The 17,837-nt window shown below is 60.6% G+C and overlaps 1 protein-coding gene across 1 annotated transcript; it reads left to right on the forward strand.

Annotated features, from left to right (window-relative positions):
• The first annotated feature begins 1,497 nt into the window (after window positions 1–1,497).
• On the forward strand, window positions 1,498–10,069 carry HGFAC (HGF activator). Its single transcript, XM_012466823.2, has 14 exons — window positions 1,498–1,642; window positions 2,225–2,405; window positions 2,549–2,645; window positions 2,834–2,913; window positions 3,518–3,640; window positions 3,885–4,016; window positions 4,194–4,304; window positions 4,388–4,562; window positions 4,828–4,913; window positions 5,599–5,854; window positions 8,194–8,333; window positions 8,569–8,709; window positions 8,800–8,948; window positions 9,820–10,069. The coding sequence occupies exons 1-14, from the start codon at window positions 1,532–1,534 to the stop codon at window positions 10,000–10,002; spliced, it is 1,965 nt and encodes a 654-aa protein (XP_012322246.1). The 5' UTR covers window positions 1,498–1,531; the 3' UTR covers window positions 10,003–10,069.
• The last annotated feature ends 7,768 nt before the right edge of the window (window positions 10,070–17,837 follow it).

A 17,837-nucleotide genomic window follows, 5' to 3' on the forward strand; every position in this document is an offset into this window, starting at 1 on the left:
CGATGGAACCCCTAATGCTGAGGAGCCTCAGGACAGGGTGATCGGTGAGCTCCTCAGAGCATCCCAGAGGCCTGAGAGTACAGCAAGTCCCCTGGGTCTGTTCTAGAAGCTTCCAGGGAGTGGATGGACCCCAGTTAGTGGTGCTCTAGGAAGGGAGCTGGGGAGGGGTTGGAAGGGAAGATAGAGCTTGGTACCAGCTGTGTGTACCACCCATCATGGTACCCATTGTGCCCTCAGGACCCACCATGCCCCCAGGGCCCACCTCTCCCCCTCACCCACTGTGCCCCCGGGCCCACCACGCCCCCTCACCCACAGTACCCCGGGACCCACCGTGCCTCCACATTTACTGCGCCCCGGGACCCACCACGCCTCCATGTCCACTGTGCCCCTGAGCCCATGGTGTCAAGCTGGGTGGTCAGTGGGTGTCCATTCTTTCTCCCTCTGCACAGAGAGAGGGGGTTTAGGGTACAGGGAGGTGGCTTCAGCCCTCGCCGGTCTCCAGGCCACAGTGGTGCGTGGGCCCCTCCTCCCACCTTGGAATGCAGCTGATGACTCACGGGGAACCCAAGGCGCCGTGGTGGCTGTTCCCTTCCCCAGGCAGCTCTGCCCACAGCCCCAAGTCACGAATTCCGTGACGCCAGCTCCATCCAGGTGGCGGTGGCATCCCCATCCCAGGCCCCAGGGTACCTGGCCCAGGGTTGTGCTGGGGCCCCCGCCTGGGCTCAGGCTACAGGGTCAGGGGAGGCGGACTTGGCCTGGACCATCCAGGTGGCGGTGGGGAGCTGGGGTTGGAAAGGCTTCCTGGAGGAGGTTCCTCGGTCTGTCTGGGAGACGAGGAGGAAGGGACACTGAACATCGCCAGGGGCTGCTGGGGGGCCCTGGCCACCCCCAGAGTCAGGACAGGTGGGTGGGCAGGCGCTTGGCTCGTCACGTGCCGCCCTTGGCCATCCCGTGGCCCCTCACCTCCCTGTGCCTGGCCTTTGGTCAGCCCTGGGGCCACTGAGAGAAGGCAGCGCCAAACCCTCCGGGAGCCCCCGGTGCTGCTGCCATTTGCAGGACGGGGCAATGCTGTCCCCACCACTACTGTCTGCCATGCTGGGCACAAGACCAGACCCCTCAGGCTCAGCACCCACAGCAGCTCTCATCATGGACAATTCACAGGCAGATGACAGCCAGCTCTGTGGCCCACAGGGACTGGGAGTGGTGCCAGACTGTCTAGGCCACAACCTATCTGCATTATCCTGGAAGACTTCCTGGAGGAGGCTTCTAAGCTGAGGCCTGAGGACCATGTCAGGTCCAGGACCAGGACCAGAGGAGGCCAAGGCCAGAATGGACAGCTGGGTCTCCAGGGAGCGGCAGAGTGAGATGGGCAGCAGGTGCGGGGGTCAGGGGACTTGGGGACTTCCTCCCTGGCTGGACCTGCCCGACATGGGAGGCCACCAGGGTTAATCATTTCCATAAGACCTTGACCCCACCCGCCCTGGCCGCTCTGCTCCAGCCTCCCGCTGCCCCTCAGGCCTGCTCAGGAGCCATGGGGTGCCGGGCCTGGGTCCCCAGCCCCTGCCCCCCACTGGGGCTGGGCCCCGTCCTCCTCCTCCTCCTGCTGCTGCTGCCGCGGGGGTTCCAGCTCCAGCCTGGCGGGGTGAGCACTGACCCTGTCATAGTGCGACCAGAGGCTCCCTGTGGCTACTCGGGGTCCTTGGGAGGAGGCCAGAGGGAAGATCACTGCAGAGCGGGGGCTTGGGGGGCCCAGCAGGGGCTCAGGTTGAAAGCTGGCCTCACGGAGCAGGTGGATGCTGGGCTGGCCTGGGGGCTGGGCTCGTGTCTGAGGGCTGTTGTCCCTGTGTGTCCTGGCCTGGGCCCCTGTGGGTCTGGGGGCTACTCCTCTCTGGGCCTCTGTCGGGTCCGGATGTGTGAGGTTGGGGAAACCTCTGAGAGCCTCCCAGCTGCTCCCATCCACCCAGACCTGACCTCAGGGTATGAATCTGGTGGGTGGCAGTGCCTCGGACTGGGCAGTGACCCTGAGCAGGTGCTAACTGGGGGCCCAGAGTGGGGAAGGGTCAGGGCCCGGCTGAGGCCTCAGGAGTGTCGTGTTTTCTCCTGGAACCTGCTCCAAGATCTGAGGGCCCCAGGAGGGAAACAGGCTCAGGGCTGTGGCCTCCTGCCTGGCAGGACCTGAGTGTGAGGGTCTGTCCGGCACTGACACCCTCTCTGCTCCTCCTAGAACCACACAGACTCCCCAGAACCTAACGCCACAGCGACCCCTGAGATCCCCACTATCCTGGTGGCCTCTGTAACCCTTGAGATCCCAGCAACGAGTGCTCCAGAGGCAGAGGGACCCCAAGGTGGGGCGTTCCTGCCCTGGCACAGGGCAGTTCCCTCGAGCAGTAGCCCCCAGGCCCAAGGTGGGTCAGGTGGGCTCTGGGAGGAGGGATCGGGCTTCACTTCAGGGCTGGGTGGGAGGAGCATGGCTGCGGCTGGGGTGCCCTGAGGGGGTCGGGTGCCCTTAAGTGGAGCACTGACCCCAAGGCGCCACCCCTCCCCACAGCACTCACGGAGGACGGGCGGCCCTGCAGATTCCCCTTCCGCTATGGGGGCCGCATGCTCCACGCCTGCACCTCGGAGGGCAGCGCTCACAGGAAGTGGTAGGTCTGGGCGGCCGGGGCACCCAAGCTGGGGTTAGCCGCCCCGCACTGCCTGCTGCTCTGGGGATTGGGCACACAGCGGGGCTCACCACGCAGCAGGCGGACCCAGTGAACCCGGACCCTCCAAGGTCGTGGGGTGGGGGAACCTCTGCCTGGGACCCTCATGCGAGGAGGTGTTGCCCCCCCAGGTGTGCCACAACTCACAACTACGACCGGGACAGGGCCTGGGGCTACTGCGTGGAGGCCCCTCCGCCTCCGGGGGTCTCAGGTGGGTGCCGGGTGGGGAGCCTGCGTCCGGCAGGGGGTGCTGGGCCTGGCCAGAGGGGCCAAGGGGGTAATGGGTCAGACCCAGGCACGGGTCCTGCTTGGAGGGGAGCAGAACAGGGGCTCCGGGGTTAACCCTGGTGGGTGCCACCCAGGGCCAGAGCCTCCCCCAGGCGGGACCTACGGCTCTCGGTGTCTGCACAGCCATCGCCGGGTGCAAGGCGCCGCCTGGTGGTGAGGCTGAGCCCTTCGGTCACACAGGCAAGCCCCGGGCAGGGAACAGGTGGTCCCCTGGTGGTGCTGGATGCCTTGCTCACACATGGGAGAGGCACATGGGAGGGGCTGCTGCCTGACAGTGTGGGTGTTGGGCTTCCAGGGAGCCACACACAGAACTGGGCCAGTGGCCAGGTGCTAAGTAAGGGACACTGGGAGGGAGGGGAGGTCTGTGTTCCTCCCAGGGGCCTTGCACCCCCAAGGGACATGGATAGGGCCCCTTTGCACCCAGAGCCCCTCACTGGGGCCTGATGGAGGCTTGGTGAGCAGGGGTATCACAGAGGGACCCTGAGGCTTCCAGCCCGCCCATCACAGCCCCTCCTGCACGTCCCCAGCTGGCCCAGAACCCTGTGCGTCCAGCCCCTGCCTCAATGGGGGCTCCTGCTCCAACACCCAGGACCCCCCGTCCCACCACTGCAGCTGCCCCCCGGCCTTCACCGGCAAGGACTGTGGCACGGGTGAGCGGCCTCAGAGGCCCACAGGGGTCCAGGGGCCGGAGCGAGCCCCGGGAGGATGGGGGAACGGTGGGGGCTGCCCGAGTGTGGGGCAGGGGTGAGCAGGGCCTCAGAGGCCCACAGAGCCAGGAGCCGGAGCAGGTTCCGGGAGGATGGGGAAACAAGGGGGCTACCCGAGTGTGGAACGGGAGCCCTGCTCGGGGACAGCGGGTGGCCAGGGAGTGGGGGCTCACTGTGCCACCCTCAGAGAAATGCTTCGACGAGACCCGCTACGAGTACTTGGAGCAGGGCGACCGCTGGGCCCGCGTGCACCAGGGCCGCGTGGAAGGGTGCCAGTGCCTGGAGGGCCAGGCCTGGTGTGAAGGCACCCGACACACAGGTGCGCCATGGCATGTGAGCCGTGCCACTGACCCTGGCGGGTGGCTCTGTCCCCATCCGAGCGGGAGAATCGCCTGAGGTCACCCAGCCATGAGGGACGAGGGGTGGACCCCGGCCCCCACCCCGCCATCATGGGGTTCTGTGAGGCCCTGGCCCAGCTCCTCTGCCCTGCCCCCAGCTTGTCTGAGCAGCCCGTGCCTGAATGGGGGCACCTGCCACCTGGTCGTGGCCACCGGGACCACCGTGTGTGCCTGTCCTCCAGGCTACGCCGGGCGGCTGTGCAACATTGGTGAGTGGGTTGGCCGGCCTGGTGCCCTGTGGTGGTGTGGGGGGACTCCACCGTGGACCAGCCTCACTGCCCTCTGCCCACAGTGCCTGGCGAGCGCTGCTTCCGGGGAAATGGCACAGGGTACCGTGGCGTGGCCAACATCTCGGCCTCGGGCCTCAGCTGCCTGGCCTGGAACTCTGACCTGCTCTACCAGGAGCTGCACGTGGACTCGGTGGGCACCGCAGCCCTGCTGGGCCTGGGCCCCCACGCCTACTGCCGGTCAGCACCACGGCCGCACCAGGCTGCCGCACGTGGGGCAGGAGGGGTTTGTCCCGGGGAGAGGCACCTCAGCTCCCTAGAACCCAGGCAGGGCCAGCTCTGTCCAGACAGACCCCGGTACCTCTGCCCGAAGGAGGGCCACGCTCTTCCCGCTGCTCCGGGTGTGGGAAGCCTCCTTGCAGGGGTTTCTGATGTCCCCTCCCCATGCCGTCTCGTCTCCGAGGGGCAGTGTGACTCCCTGCTGGCCCCTCCTCGTGCACCGCAGGAATCCGGACGGTGACGAGAGGCCCTGGTGCTACGTGGTGAAGGACAGCGCGCTCTCCTGGGAGTACTGCCGCCTGGCAGCCTGCGGTGCGCAGCTGGGGGGGTGCTGCCTCGGCCTCACCAGGGTCACACCAGTTTTCCCTGTGGTCCTCCTACCCCCTCCCCACACCTGGCTACTGCACCTCTGACAGATGGGGAAACCGAAGCTCACAGAATCGGGCTGGTCCAAGGTCACGCAGTGGGTCGGTACTGGGGTCACAGTGCGGGAGTAGCCTGCTGCAGGGGGCTGGTCACCAGGTGACGGCCTCTGGTGGCAGCTGACCAGCCTGCACTATGCCCAGTAGGGCCCCAGAGGCCTCCTAGGGAGGAGATGGGAGGATGGCATGCAGGCTCCCCACAGGCGCCCTGGCATCAGACTCTGGGCGGGCAGCCCCCGAGAGGCCGCCGGCTTCCTGCCCCACATCCAGGGCTCTTGTGCGGGGTCTCTGATGGTGCTGGGGCTGTTTGTGGGGTTCCAGGCTGCTGAGGGTGTCCCAAAGCCCTCCGTGTGTCCAGCCACTCTGGCCCTCACAGAGCCTTGGGATTGGGCATCGAACCCCCTTCTACAGATCTGGAAACAGGTCAGAGGTGGGCAGGCGCCAGGGCCTGAGCAGCGTGGACAGGGGCTCCTGCCACGGCCCACTGTGGCACCTGCTGCTGGGTGGGGTGGGTGTGAGAAAGGGGGCTGGCCCTTCGGACCCCAGGGGTGTGACTGGGTGACCTTTGGTCCTAGAATCCCTCACCAGAGCCCAGTCCCCACACCCGGATCTCCTGGTGACCCTGCCCGAGCCAGCCTCCGCCGGACGCCAGGCCTGTGGCAGGAGGCACAAGAAGAGGACGTTCCTGCGGCCGCGCATCATCGGCGGCTCCTCCTCGCTGCCCGGCTCGCACCCCTGGCTGGCCGCCATCTACATTGGGGACAGCTTCTGCACCGGCAGCCTGGTCCACACTTGCTGGGTGGTGTCGGCCGCCCACTGCTTCTCCCACAGGTTGGCCTCCTCTAGGCCCCGCCGCCCTCCAGCACCACCACGTGCCCATCCCCACCTGCTTGCCTCCGCTGACCCCTTCCTGGGGTCCCCGGTCACCCCCCGACCCCTCTGGGACTTGGGGCTCAGCCTTGAGCTGGGCACGCACAGAGATTCCAGAAACCCTGTTCCTATTTAGGGAGCCCAGGAGTCGGGGGTGTTTCCGCAGAGAACCGGACACCTGCGGAGGGTGCAGTGGGCGGGGTCTTGTCCGCCCTGCAGGCCCCGCCCCTCCCAGAATCCTGGCTCTCAGTAGGGAGCCAGGGAGCGCAGTGACAACTAGTCAGAGCCTCAAGAGCCCAGCACAGCCCGGGAAACTGAGGCCCAGCCCACTCAGTAGACTCCCTGCAGTGGGGGTGCACACACTCTGGGAGGCGGGGCTCAAGTGGGGAGACCCTGAGGCCCGATGCCCTTCCCTGCCCTCCCACCTTTGATGGGCCCCCAGTAATCAGGGGCAGAGGTCTGGCCAGCTGAGGGTCTGGTGGACTTTTAAGGACCACAGTGCCTAGGGTGGGGTCCTGTGGAAGCTGCAGCTCCTGGGCCTGCAAATGGGGTCAGAGCCCTCCTTGGTGTGGAGACGTGGTGTCCCCTACGTGGAGCCAGGGCAGGAGGTCGAGGCAGGTGGGAGTGACCTTCACACAGCAGCTGGGAGCCAGGCTGACCCGGGGGCCCGGGCTCTGTGCCCAGTGGGAGTGAGGGCTGCGTGTGGGGACCCCACATTGTGGAAGGAAGCTAAGGCAGCCTCCAGGTGGGGCCGGGTCTCCACCTACTCAGGTCCAGCCTTGGAGCCGCCCCTGCCTGGGCCTGGCCTGAGACTCCGCCCAGGGCTTGGGACCGGTGTTGTCAGGAGGGATGGCACCGCACTGCAGCTCCCGTGCCTGGATCTGGGGGTGACTGGCCATAACCCCTCCTTGGTGACCCCCGTCTCCCCAGTATCAACAACCCACACTCAGGCACTTGCTTGGACCTTTCCCCCGGACCAGGGTCCCACACCGTTGGCCTCCTTGGGCAGTGGGCGGGGGAAGAGGAAGGGAGAGGTGACCCCAGTGGCCAGGGGAAGGTTGGTCAGTGCAGCGGCCAGCCCTCCCTGCATAGCCCTACCCAGGGACCCCCCTGCACAGCCCCCCAGGGATTTCCCCAGCACAGCCCCCCCAGGGAACCCCCCTCCACATTCCCCCAGGGATCCCCCTGCACAGCCCCCCAGGGAACCCCCCTCCACAGCCCCCCAGGGATCCCCCTGCACAGCCCCCCAGGGAACCCCCCTCCACAGCCCCCCAGGGATCCCCCCTGCACAGCCCCCCAGGGATCCCCCTTCCACAGCCCCCCAGGGAACCCCCCTCCACAGCCCCCCAGGGATCCCCCCTGCACAGCTCCCCCAGGGACTCCCCCTCCGCAGCCCCCCCAGGGATTTCCCCAGCACAGCACCCCAGAGACCCCCCTCCACAGCCCCCCAGGGATCCCCCAGCACAGCCCCCCCAGGGACCCCCTCTCCACAGCCCCCCCAGGGACCCCCCTCCACAGTCCCCCAGGGATTCCCCCCTACACAGCTCCCCCAGGGACCCACCCTCCACAGCCCCCCAGGGATCCCCACAGCACAGCCCCCCAGAGACCCCCTCTCCACAGCCCCCCTAGGGATCCTGCCCCCACAGACCCCCACAGGAACCCCCAGCCCCCCACGGATCCCCACAGCACAGCCCCCCAGGGACCCCCTCTCCATAGCCCCCCCAGGGAGCCCCCTCCACAGATCCCCCAGGGACCCCCCACAGCCCCCCAGGGATCCCCTCTGCACAGCCCCCCAGGGACCCCCCTCCACAGCCTCCCCAGGGATCTCCCTGCACAGCTCCCTCAGGGACCGCCCCTCACAGCCCCCCAGGGATCCCCCCAGCACAGCTCCCCCAGGGACCCCCCTCTACAGCCCCCCAGGGATCCCCCTGCACAGACCCCCAGGGAACACCCCTCCACAGCCTCCCAGGGATCCCCCAGCACAGCCCCCCCAGGGACCCCCCTCCACAGCCCCCCAGGGATCCTCCCTCCACAGACCCCCCCAGGGACCCCCTCCACAGCTCCCCCAGGGACCCCCCACAGCCCCCCAGGGATCCCCCCACAGCCCCCCAGGGATCCCCCACAGACCCCCAGGGATTCCCCACCACAGACCCCCAGGGATTCCCCCTCCACAGCCTCCCCAGGGATCTCCCTGCACAGCCTCCCCAGGGATCTCCCTGCACAGCTCCCTCAGGGACCGCCCCTCACAGCCCCCCAGGGATCCCCCCAGCACAGTCCCCCCAGGGACCCCCCCTCTACAGCCCCCCCAGGGACAGCGTCTCGGTGGTGCTGGGCCAGCACTTCTTCAACCGCACGACGGATGTGACGCAGACCTTCGGCATTGAGAAATACATCCCCTACACCCTGTACTCCGTGTTCAACCCCAGCGAGCACGACCTTGGTGAGCTCCAGCGCATCGGGGCCCCATGGTGGGCGTGGGCCCTGTGCCCCCCAGGCCAGGCCTGGACAGGGGCAGGAGCTGGGCAGACGTGGTGCAGGGAAGTTGGGGGCAGGGCGGGGAGGCTGGGGCACCGATCCCTTCTGGATCTCCTAGGCTGCCTAGTGGGACCCACTGGCCACCTTCCCTCCCTCCCTCACGGCCCCGACAGGCTGACCCTGGGCTCTCTCCTCATCAGTCCTGATCCGGCTGAAGAAGAAAGGGGACCGCTGTGCCACTCGCTCGCAGTTTGTGCAGCCCATCTGCCTGCCCGAGCCCGGCAGCGCCTTCCCTGCCGGACACAAGTGCCAGATCGCGGGCTGGGGCCACTTGGGCGAGGGTGAGCTGGGAGGGTTTACCCAGTGCCCACCAGGGTGGACAGTGGCTAGCCACAGCGTGCGTGTCGGGCTGAGGGCACCGTGTCCCGCAGACGTGAGCGGCTACTCCAGCTCCCTGCGGGAGGCCCTGGTCCCCCTGGTCGCTGACCACAAGTGCAGCAGCCCTGAGGTCTACGGTGCTGACATCAGCCCCAACATGCTCTGCGCCGGCTACTTCGACTGCAAGTCTGATGCCTGCCAGGTGAGCTCCTGTCTGCCCCGCAGGACCCGACTGTGGGGTGTGCCACTGGTCCTGAGTCTCAGAGATGCTCACCCCTGGGGATCCCAGAGCCCGATAGCTCCCCACCCTGGCAGGGCCAGCCAGGGACCCCTGCGCAGGGAGCAGACTTGCTGTCAGCGCCAGCCCCCCGGGGCTACCTCCTCGCACAGAGGGGGAGACGAGGCTCTGAGAGGGGCCTGGTGTCCCACAGAGCCTGGACACATCCCAGCCATCCAGCCCAAGGCAGTGCTGTCCTTGTGACACCAGACGACAAAGGCCCCTTTGTCCCTAGTTCTCTCTAGCCATCAATAAGCCCAACAGCCCAAGCATGTCCCGGGCTCCGCAGGCTGGCGCACTCAGGCGGCACAGCAACCTGGCATGCGGCAGCTCTTTTATGCCCCATTTCATGGCTGGGGAGACTGAGTCCCAGGCAGCCAATTCACTCTTCCAAGGCTACACAGGTGGAGTGGGTGGGGCTTGTCACTGGACCTCGATAGGTGAAGTCAGGGTGGCTTCCTGGAGGAGGGGGTGTTTGCACTGGTCCCGAGGGATGTGTAGGAGTTTGCCAGGTAGTGAAGAAGTCATCGCAGGAGGTGCTCAGACACAGGGTGGCTGTGTGGCCCACACAGGGTGCATACTGGTCGGGGGAGGGGGCCTGGCTTCAGGAGGGGGTATAACGTGGTTGGATGCCCTGGCCGGCCAGTGCTGTCCCCTGGGAAGGAGATGCCCTTTCACGAGGTTCAGGAGAGTGCATCAGCTCCCTTGCTCAGAAATGCCTCCATCCTCTGTCCCCGAGCTGCCACTGAGCCAGGCCTCTGGCTGCAGGGTGGCTCTGACCAGCGTCTCTGCTCAGGGCGACTCGGGAGGGCCCCTGGCCTGCGAGAAGAACGGCGTGGCCTACCTCCACGGCATCATCAGCTGGGGCGATGGCTGCGGGCGGCTGCACAAGCCAGGAGTCTACACCCGCGTGGCCAACTACGTGGACTGGATCAACGACCGGATCCGGCCTCCCAGGCGGCCCTCGGCTCCCTCCTGAGGCTGCTGCGTGACACCCTGGTTCCCACCGTTCCCTGCCTTGCTGACAATAAAGATATTGCCAAGAACCCGGCCCACGCTGCCTGGCCCCTGCCTGCGGCCCTGCCTTCCCCTCCAGGCCACGACTCGGGCCCAGGTCTGTGGGCGGCGGGGCTCAGGCTGCGGTCCTGGAGCCTGCACGGTCCTCAGTGGAGATAGAGCCTGTGGCCCCACAGTGGGGTCTGGCCTCAGAGAGTTGTCAGGCATCGGGCTCCAGCAGAGGCCAGCCCCCTCCCAGGCCAGCCGCTCCCAGGCCAGCCCCCTCCCAGGCCAGCTCCTCCCAGGCCAGCCCCCTCCCAGGCCAGCCCCCTTCCCATGCCAGCCCTGTCCCAGGCCAGCCGCTCCCAGGCCAGCCCCCTCCCATGTCAGCCCTTCCCAGGACAGCCCCTCCCAGGACAGCCCCCTCCCACACCAGCCCCTCCCAGGACAGCCCCTCCCAGGACAACCCCCTCCCACGCCAGCCACTCCCAGGACAGCCCCTCCCAGGACAGCCCCCTTCCAGGACAGACCCACCCAGGCCAGCCCCAGCCGGGACCCAGCACCTGGGTTCCCGGGGCAGGAAGTAGAAACCAAGTCCAGGGCCCCAGGCCGTGGGGCAGGGAGTATTGAGACCCGAAGAAGACAGGCCCCACGGGAGCACCCGCTGGCCGTCACTGGGGCAGCCCGCCTGGCAGCGCTTCTGCTGCCCTTCCCAGGAGCAAGGAGCCGGGAGGCTGCCTCTGGGGGCGCTGGGGGAGCGAGGGGCCCACGTGCCAGGTGGGGCCCAGTTAGAGGGTCACTGCTGGGCTGGCGGAGGCTGTATCCTCCCTCCAGCCAGGCAGGGCAGGACACAGGAGGAGGTGGAGCCCGAGGGCAGAGAGGGTGGGAGTGTGGCGGGTAAAGGACAGGCCTCCTCCCTGCCCCGAGGCACCCAGGACTTTCTCTCCAGCGCCCCATCTCCTGCCTGGGGTCCTGGTCCGGGGAAGGCCATGGTTCACAGCTACAGCTGCTCCCTTTCATCAGGAACCCCTTCCCCAGCAGGCTGGTGCCACCTCGGGCTGCACAGGAGGCTGGGAGGGCGGGAAACGGGGCATCGAGGCCGCAGTCACTGCCCTACGCAAAGCCGGGTTCTGAGCAGAGAGGGAAGGGCGCTGCCCTGCGTGGGCCTCCGAGCCCTCAAGCTCACGAACGACCCCGCCACTGGGGACCCCTGCCCCTGCCAGTGTTAATGGCAGCCTGGGCAGTGGCTGGGGAACTGAGGCTGGCGCCTGTGCCCCAGGATCCTGAGAGGGGAGCATCTCCTCCTCCTGAGCGTGGGGCCTCCAGCAGCTGGTTCTGGGGCTCTGAACCGCATGGCTCCCCCATCCGATGTGAGCCGTCCCTGACCCTTCCCCTGTGAGGGCTGAGCCTTTTCAAATGATCCTCTGCCCCTGTTGAGATAAATGTACACATTTTCTCCTTGGCTCCATTAATGTGACGACTTCCATGATAGGTTTTCTTTTTTCTTTTTCTTTTTGTTTTTGAGACAGGGTCTCACTCTGCCTCCCAGCCTGGAGTGCAGTGGCACAATCTTGGCTCACCACAACCTCCACCTCCCAGGCTCCAGCGATTCTTCTGCCTCAGCCTCCAGAGTAGCTGGGATTACAGGCACATGCTACCACGCCTGGCTAATTTTTGTATTTTTAGTAGAGACAGGGTTTCACCATGTTGCCCAGGCTGGTCTTGAACTCCTGAATTCAAATGATCCACCCATCGTGGCCTCCCAAAGTGCTGGGATTATAAGCGTGAGCCACCGCGCCCAGCCCGTGATAGGTTTTCTAATTCAGGTTGGCCTTGCGTTTGTGGAGTGGACAGTATTGTGCTGGAGTGCAAGCTGGGGTCTTCCCTTTGCCCCTCCACTGTGCCCGGCCTGCTCCCGTCGTGCCCTGGCTGGGTGACTGGCCTCTGCGGTCTGCAGTGGGCATGCACTCTCTTGTTTCTTGTTGGGCACAAAGTCAGAGACAGGACAGAGGGACTGAGCTTGTATTTTCCTGGCTCCCTTTCTTTGGGGTCACCTCAGTGTTTTAGGTGGAATTATGTCCTCCTAAAATTCATATGGTGGCTGGGTGCAGTGGCTCACATCTGTAATCCTAGCACTTTGGAAGGCCCAGGTGGAAGTTTAAGACCAGCCTGGGCAACATGGTGAAACCCAGTCTCTGCAAAAAATTAGCCGAGCATGGTGGCACGCACCTGTAGTCTCAGCTACTCAGGAGGCTGAAGGGGAAGGGTCACCGGAGCCCAGGAGGTGGGGGTTGCAGTGAGCCATGATCATGCCACTGCACTCCAGCCTGGGTACAGGGCAGGATGCTGTTTTAATAAATAAATAAATAAATTCATATGTGAAGTCCTAACCCCTAGTAGCCCAGAATGTGAGTGTATTTGGAGACAGATTGTTCGAAGAGTCAGTCAAGTTCAAATGAGGTCATTAGGGTGGACACTTACTTAATACCACCGGTGTCCTAAGAAGAAGAGGTGATCTGGACTGTCCACATGAAATCATGAAAGGGTCAGAATCCAGGCTGGGCTCGGCGGCTCACACCTGCAACCCCAGCACTTCAGGAGGGCGAGGTGGGCGGATCATGAGGTCAAGAGATCGAGACCAGCCTGGCCAACATGGTGAAACCTCGTCTCTACTAAAAATACGAAAATTACCCGGGTGTGGTGGCGTGCACCTGTAGTCCCAGCTACTCGGGAGGCCGAGGCAGGAGAATTGCTTCAACCCGGGAGGTAGAGGTTGCAGTGAGCCGAGATCACGCCACTGCACCCCAGCCTGGTGACAGGGCAAGACGCCGTCTCAAAAAATTAAAAAAGGATCAGAATCCAGTTTGAAAGAGCGTATGCAGACACGAAGCTGAAAATACCCACTTGGGAAACAGACTCCAGAGGATGCGGGCCAGTGCCACAAAGACACGGAGTTAAGGTCGTGCTTACATAGGCAGCAAATAACCAAAGCGAACGGGACGGCAGTGTTTCCCACACGAGGCTGCTTTACGGGTCACAGCAATCTGATTAATCACATCTTGTTTTCTTTTCCAATTTGAAAGAGTATATTGAACGTAGACGAAGTGGAGGCCAGCGAGGTCTCTGTGCAGGAGAAGTCAGAGGGGAGCGAATCTACGGTGAAGATCAGCATGAAGCGGGGAGGGGTCTTCCCTGGTGTCCCACAGTCTTTTCCAACATTTCACAAAACCAAGCAGGTAAAGAAAAGGCTACTCTATAATCAGAGGAACAAGGGTTACAGCTGCTGAAGTGACAGCCGCCTGTCAGACGCAACTCAGGTCCCGTAATCATGTTCCTTGAAGATGCAAAGTAGTTTAAAGTTGCAACAGCTTTGGTTTTGAATGGCTGCTTTTTACAGGACACCGACACGTACAGTGGGACGGCGACGGGAGGAGCCCCGGGGAGAAGATGGCCGTCCACAAACCAGGACCAGAGGCCTGGAGCAGGTGTCCCTTCCTGGCCTCCGATGGAGCCAAGCCTGCTGCCACCTGGGTTTTAGACTCCTAGCTTCCAGAATTTCGAGGTGATAAACTTCTGTTGTCTAAGGCACCCAATCTGTGGTAGTTTATGACAAACAAATACCCTCAGATTGGCTGTGTCCTGGGACTGAAGGCCAGAGCTGCTCTCAAGATGCTCCGGGGTCCACTCCCGCCATTGCCAGCCCCACGCTCCCCACTGTGATTGTCCACAGCTTCGTAAATAAAAGCCCTCCTCGAACTGTCCCGCCACGGGTGCCTGCCTGTGGGGACCCTGACTGATACATGCTGGACTGGTTTTTTTAAACCTTTTAAAATTTATATTTTATTTATTTATTTTTATTATATTTTATTTAAATAATAAAAATTATATTTATTTATTTAACCAATAAATTTAAAATCTGTATATAACAAAACATTAAAAATTAAATAAAATAAAATTTATATTTAAAATAAATTTTATATACATATTTGTATATATAATATATATTATATATATATAAAATACATATACAGATACTGAGCCTCAAATCTGCTAAGATTGCCCTGAGTGAGAGTCTTATCTCCTGTAGAGAAAGAGCTGAAATTGGGGAAAACAGACACTGTATATATAATATATAATTTATGTGTATATAGTCTTTATATTTATATGTATTTTATATTATAGATAATTGATATTTTATTTAGGATTTTGCATGCATGTTTATGAGATTGGCCTGTAACTTTCCCTTCTTATATTCTCTGAATGACTGTTGTCAAGGCTATCCGAGACTCATAAAATAAGTTCAAGAGTATCCCTTCTTTTATGAAAATTCAATGAAAAATTCTGTATATAGTTGGAAGGATCTATCCTTTGAAAGTCTGGTGGAATTTGCCCATGAAATTGCCTGTCTTGGTGTTTGCTTTACAGGATTCTATTTAACTACTGATCCAGTGTCTTAATGGTTATGCGAGTAGTTTTATTTCTTTTTGAGCCAGTTACAGGAAGTTATGCTTTTATAAATATATCTGTCTAACTTTTTATATTTATTGACATAAAGTTGTTCCTGGTTGTGATGGTTAATTCTAAGTGTCACCTTGACGGGATTGAAGGATGCAAAGTATTGTTTCTGGGTGTATCTGGGTGTTTCTGCGTGTTGAGTCAGTGCACTGGGAGAGGAAGACCCGCTCTCAGGGAGACCCACTGTGATGGTTAATCCTGAGTGTCAACTCGACTGGATGGAAGGATACAAAGTATCGATCCCGGGTGTGTCTGTGAGGGTGTTGCCAAGGAGATTAGCATTTGAGTCAGTGGGCCGCGAGAGGCAGACCCACCCTCAATCTGGGTGGGCACCATCTCATCAGCTGCCAGCGTGGCTAGAATATAAGTAGGCAGAAAATCGTGAGAAGAGACACTGGCCTGGCCTCCCAGCCTCCATCCTTCTCCCATGCTGGGCACTTCCTGCCCTCGCATATGGACTCCCAGGTTCTTCAGTTTTGGGATTGGGACTGGCTCTCCTTGCCCCTCAGCCTGCAGACGGCTATTGTGGGACCTTGTGATCATGTGAGTTAATACTTAATAAATTCCCCTTCATATCTATCTATCTATTCCATTAGTTCTGTCCCTCTAGAGAACCCTGACTAACACAGAGCTTGGTACCAGGAGTGGTTCGAGAGGAACAGGATGTTAAGGAGGGAGTTCTTTCATCGGTTTTGGGGTTTCTGGAGTTGGCTGCTTAATATGATTAGACCCCAAAGTGCTAAGGACTCTACTTTGGAGGGTCTGGAGAACACTGATGGTCCTTGGAGAAACTGTTAGGAGAGTTATGCAAGATGAATGTGTTTGACACTCCTGAGTCACCGCTCTTGAGAGGCAAGGAGTTTAGTGGCTCTACATGACACCTTTGGCCACGTGTGGAGAACCAAGTAACATAATGAAGCTGGTGGTTTCTCCTCAGTTCAGAGGACAAAGTGGTGAAAGGAAATGATGAACCCAGGGGTTCTGACGCCTGGCTTCAGAAGCAGATACTGAGCCTCAAATCTGCTAAGACTGCCGAGGGAGAGTAATTTTTTTTTTTCTGAGATGGAGTTTTTCTCTTATCACCCAGGCTCCCAGGCTAGAGTACAATGGCTCGATCTTTGCTTACTGCAACCTCCGCCTACCAGGTTCAAGCAATTCTCCTGCTTCAGCCTCCAGAGTAGCTGGGATTACAGGTGTGCGCCACTATGCCCAGCTAATTTTTGTATTATTAGTAGAGATGGGGTTTTACCGTGTTGGCGAGGTTGATCTTGAACTCCTGACCTCAGGTGATCTGCCCACCTTAGCCTCCCAAAGTTCTCGGATTACAGGGACGAGCCACTGTGCCCAGCCAAGAGTCTTATTTCCTATAAAGAAAGAGCCGAAATTGGGGAAAACAGACACAAGGTCTTATCATGCAAGCGGCTGACCTGCAGTGAAGGGTGCACGCGCAGCCTCACAGGTGCCCACTGTTAGAGTGAGAGCGTTGACTGGAACAGGATGGGCCCTGCAACTTGCAATGGGGACGTGTGGGAGGGCCCTGATGAAGCTGGGAATAGGGAGCTTGTAAACGCTGATGAAACTTTTCTACCAGAAGAAACAGCTTCCCCATCCCCAGTAGTGGCAACATCCTCTCCCTGTGACTTGAAAGACGCAGGGGTGGTGATTCCCACCACGTCCCCACTCAACTCTCCCATTTGGCCTGTGCAGAAGACAGACGGATCTTGGAGAATGACAGTGGATTATCGTAAGCTTAACCAAGTGGTGGCTCCAACTGCAGCTGCTGTACCAGATGTGGTTTCATTGCTTGAGCAGATTAACACATCTCCTGGTACCTGGTGTGCAGCCACTGACTTGGCCAATGCCTCTTCTCCGTTCCTGTCCATAGGGCCCACAGAAGCAATCTGTCTTCAGCTGGCAAGGCCAGCAATACACTTTTACTGTCCTACCTCAGGGACAGCATATAAACTCTCCGGCTTTGTGTCAGAATCTTGTTCAGAGAAATCTTGATCGATTTTCTCTTCCACAAGATATCACACTGGTCCGTCACATTGATGACACTATGGGAAACACACTGGACTTGTTGGTGAGACATTTGTGTGCCAGAGGATGGGAAATAAATCTGATTCAAATTCAGGGACCTAAATTTCTAGGGTCCAGTGGTGTGGGGCCTGTCAACATATTCCTTCTAAGGTGAAGGAAGTTGCGCATTTGGCCCCTGCTACAATCCAGGAGACACAACGTCGAGTGGGCCTGTTCGGATTTTGGAGGCAACACGTTCCTCATTTGCGTGTGTTACTCTGGCACATATATCGAGTGACTGGAAGGGCTGCCAGTTTTGAGTGGGGTCCAGCACAGGAGAAGGCTCTGCACCAGGCCCAGGCTGCTCTGCGGGCTGCCCTGCCACTTGGGCCACGTGACCCAGCAGAGCCAATGGTGCTTGAGGTGTCAGTGCAGATAGGGATGCCGTGTGGAGCCTTTGGCAGCCCCCATAGGAGAATCACAGAGGAGGCCTCTAGGGTTTTGGAGCGAGGCCCCGCCGTCTTCTGCAGATAACTACTCTCTTGGCCTGTTACTGGGCTTTGGTGGAAACTGAACGTCTGACTCTAGGTCATCAAGTCACCATGCGACCTGAACCGCCTGTCACGAACTGAGTGCTTTCTGACCCATCCAGCCATAAAGTGGGTTGTGCACAGCAGCATTCCGTCATCAAATGGAAGTGGTATACACGTGATCAGGTTCCAGCAGGTCCTGAAGGCACAAGTAAGTGACATGAGGAGGTGGCTCAAACGCCCACGGTCTCCACTCCTGCCAGCTGCCTTCGCTCCCCCAGCCTGCACTGACAGCCTCATGAGGAGTTCCCTGTGATCAGTTGACAGAGGAAGAGAAGACGAGGGCCTGGTTCACAGACGGTTCTGCACGACGTGCAGGCATCACCCGAAAGTGGACAGCTGCAGCACCACAGCCCCTTTCTAGGACGTACCTGAGGGACAGCGGTGAAGGGAAATCTTCCCAGTGGGCAGAACTTGGAGCAGTGCACCTGGCTGTGCACTTTGCATGGAGGGAGAAATGGCCAGATGTGCGATTATTCACTGATTCATGGGCTGTAGACAATGGTTTGGCTGGATGGTCAGGGACTTGGAAAAAGCAAGATTGGAAAATTGGTAACAAAGAAATCTGGGGAAGAGGTATGCAGATGGACCTCTCTGAGAGGTCAAAAACTGCGAAGGTATTTGTATCCCATGTGGGTGCTCACCAATGGGTGACCTCAGCAGAGGAGGATTTTAATAATCAAGTGGGTAGGAT

The sequence above is a fragment of the Aotus nancymaae genome, unplaced genomic scaffold, assembly GCF_030222135.1.
Source record: "Aotus nancymaae isolate 86718 unplaced genomic scaffold, 86718_ANA_hifiasm-v0.15.2.pri h1tg000006l, whole genome shotgun sequence".
NCBI classification, from domain to species: Eukaryota; Metazoa; Chordata; class Mammalia; order Primates; family Aotidae; genus Aotus; species Aotus nancymaae.

Excerpts from the sequence above, each read along its gene's own strand:
- HGFAC (XM_012466823.2), top strand. The coding sequence starts at position 1,532 with ATGGGGTGCCGGGCCTGGGTCCCCAGCCCCTGCCCCCCACTGGGGCTG. Across the intron at positions 4,017-4,193 it reads TGAAGGCACCCGACACACAG|CTTGTCTGAGCAGCCCGTGC; the intron begins GTGCGCCATGGC and ends CCCTGCCCCCAG. Across the intron at positions 5,855-8,193 it reads GCCCACTGCTTCTCCCACAG|CCCCCCCAGGGACAGCGTCT; the intron begins GTTGGCCTCCTC and ends CCCCCTCTACAG.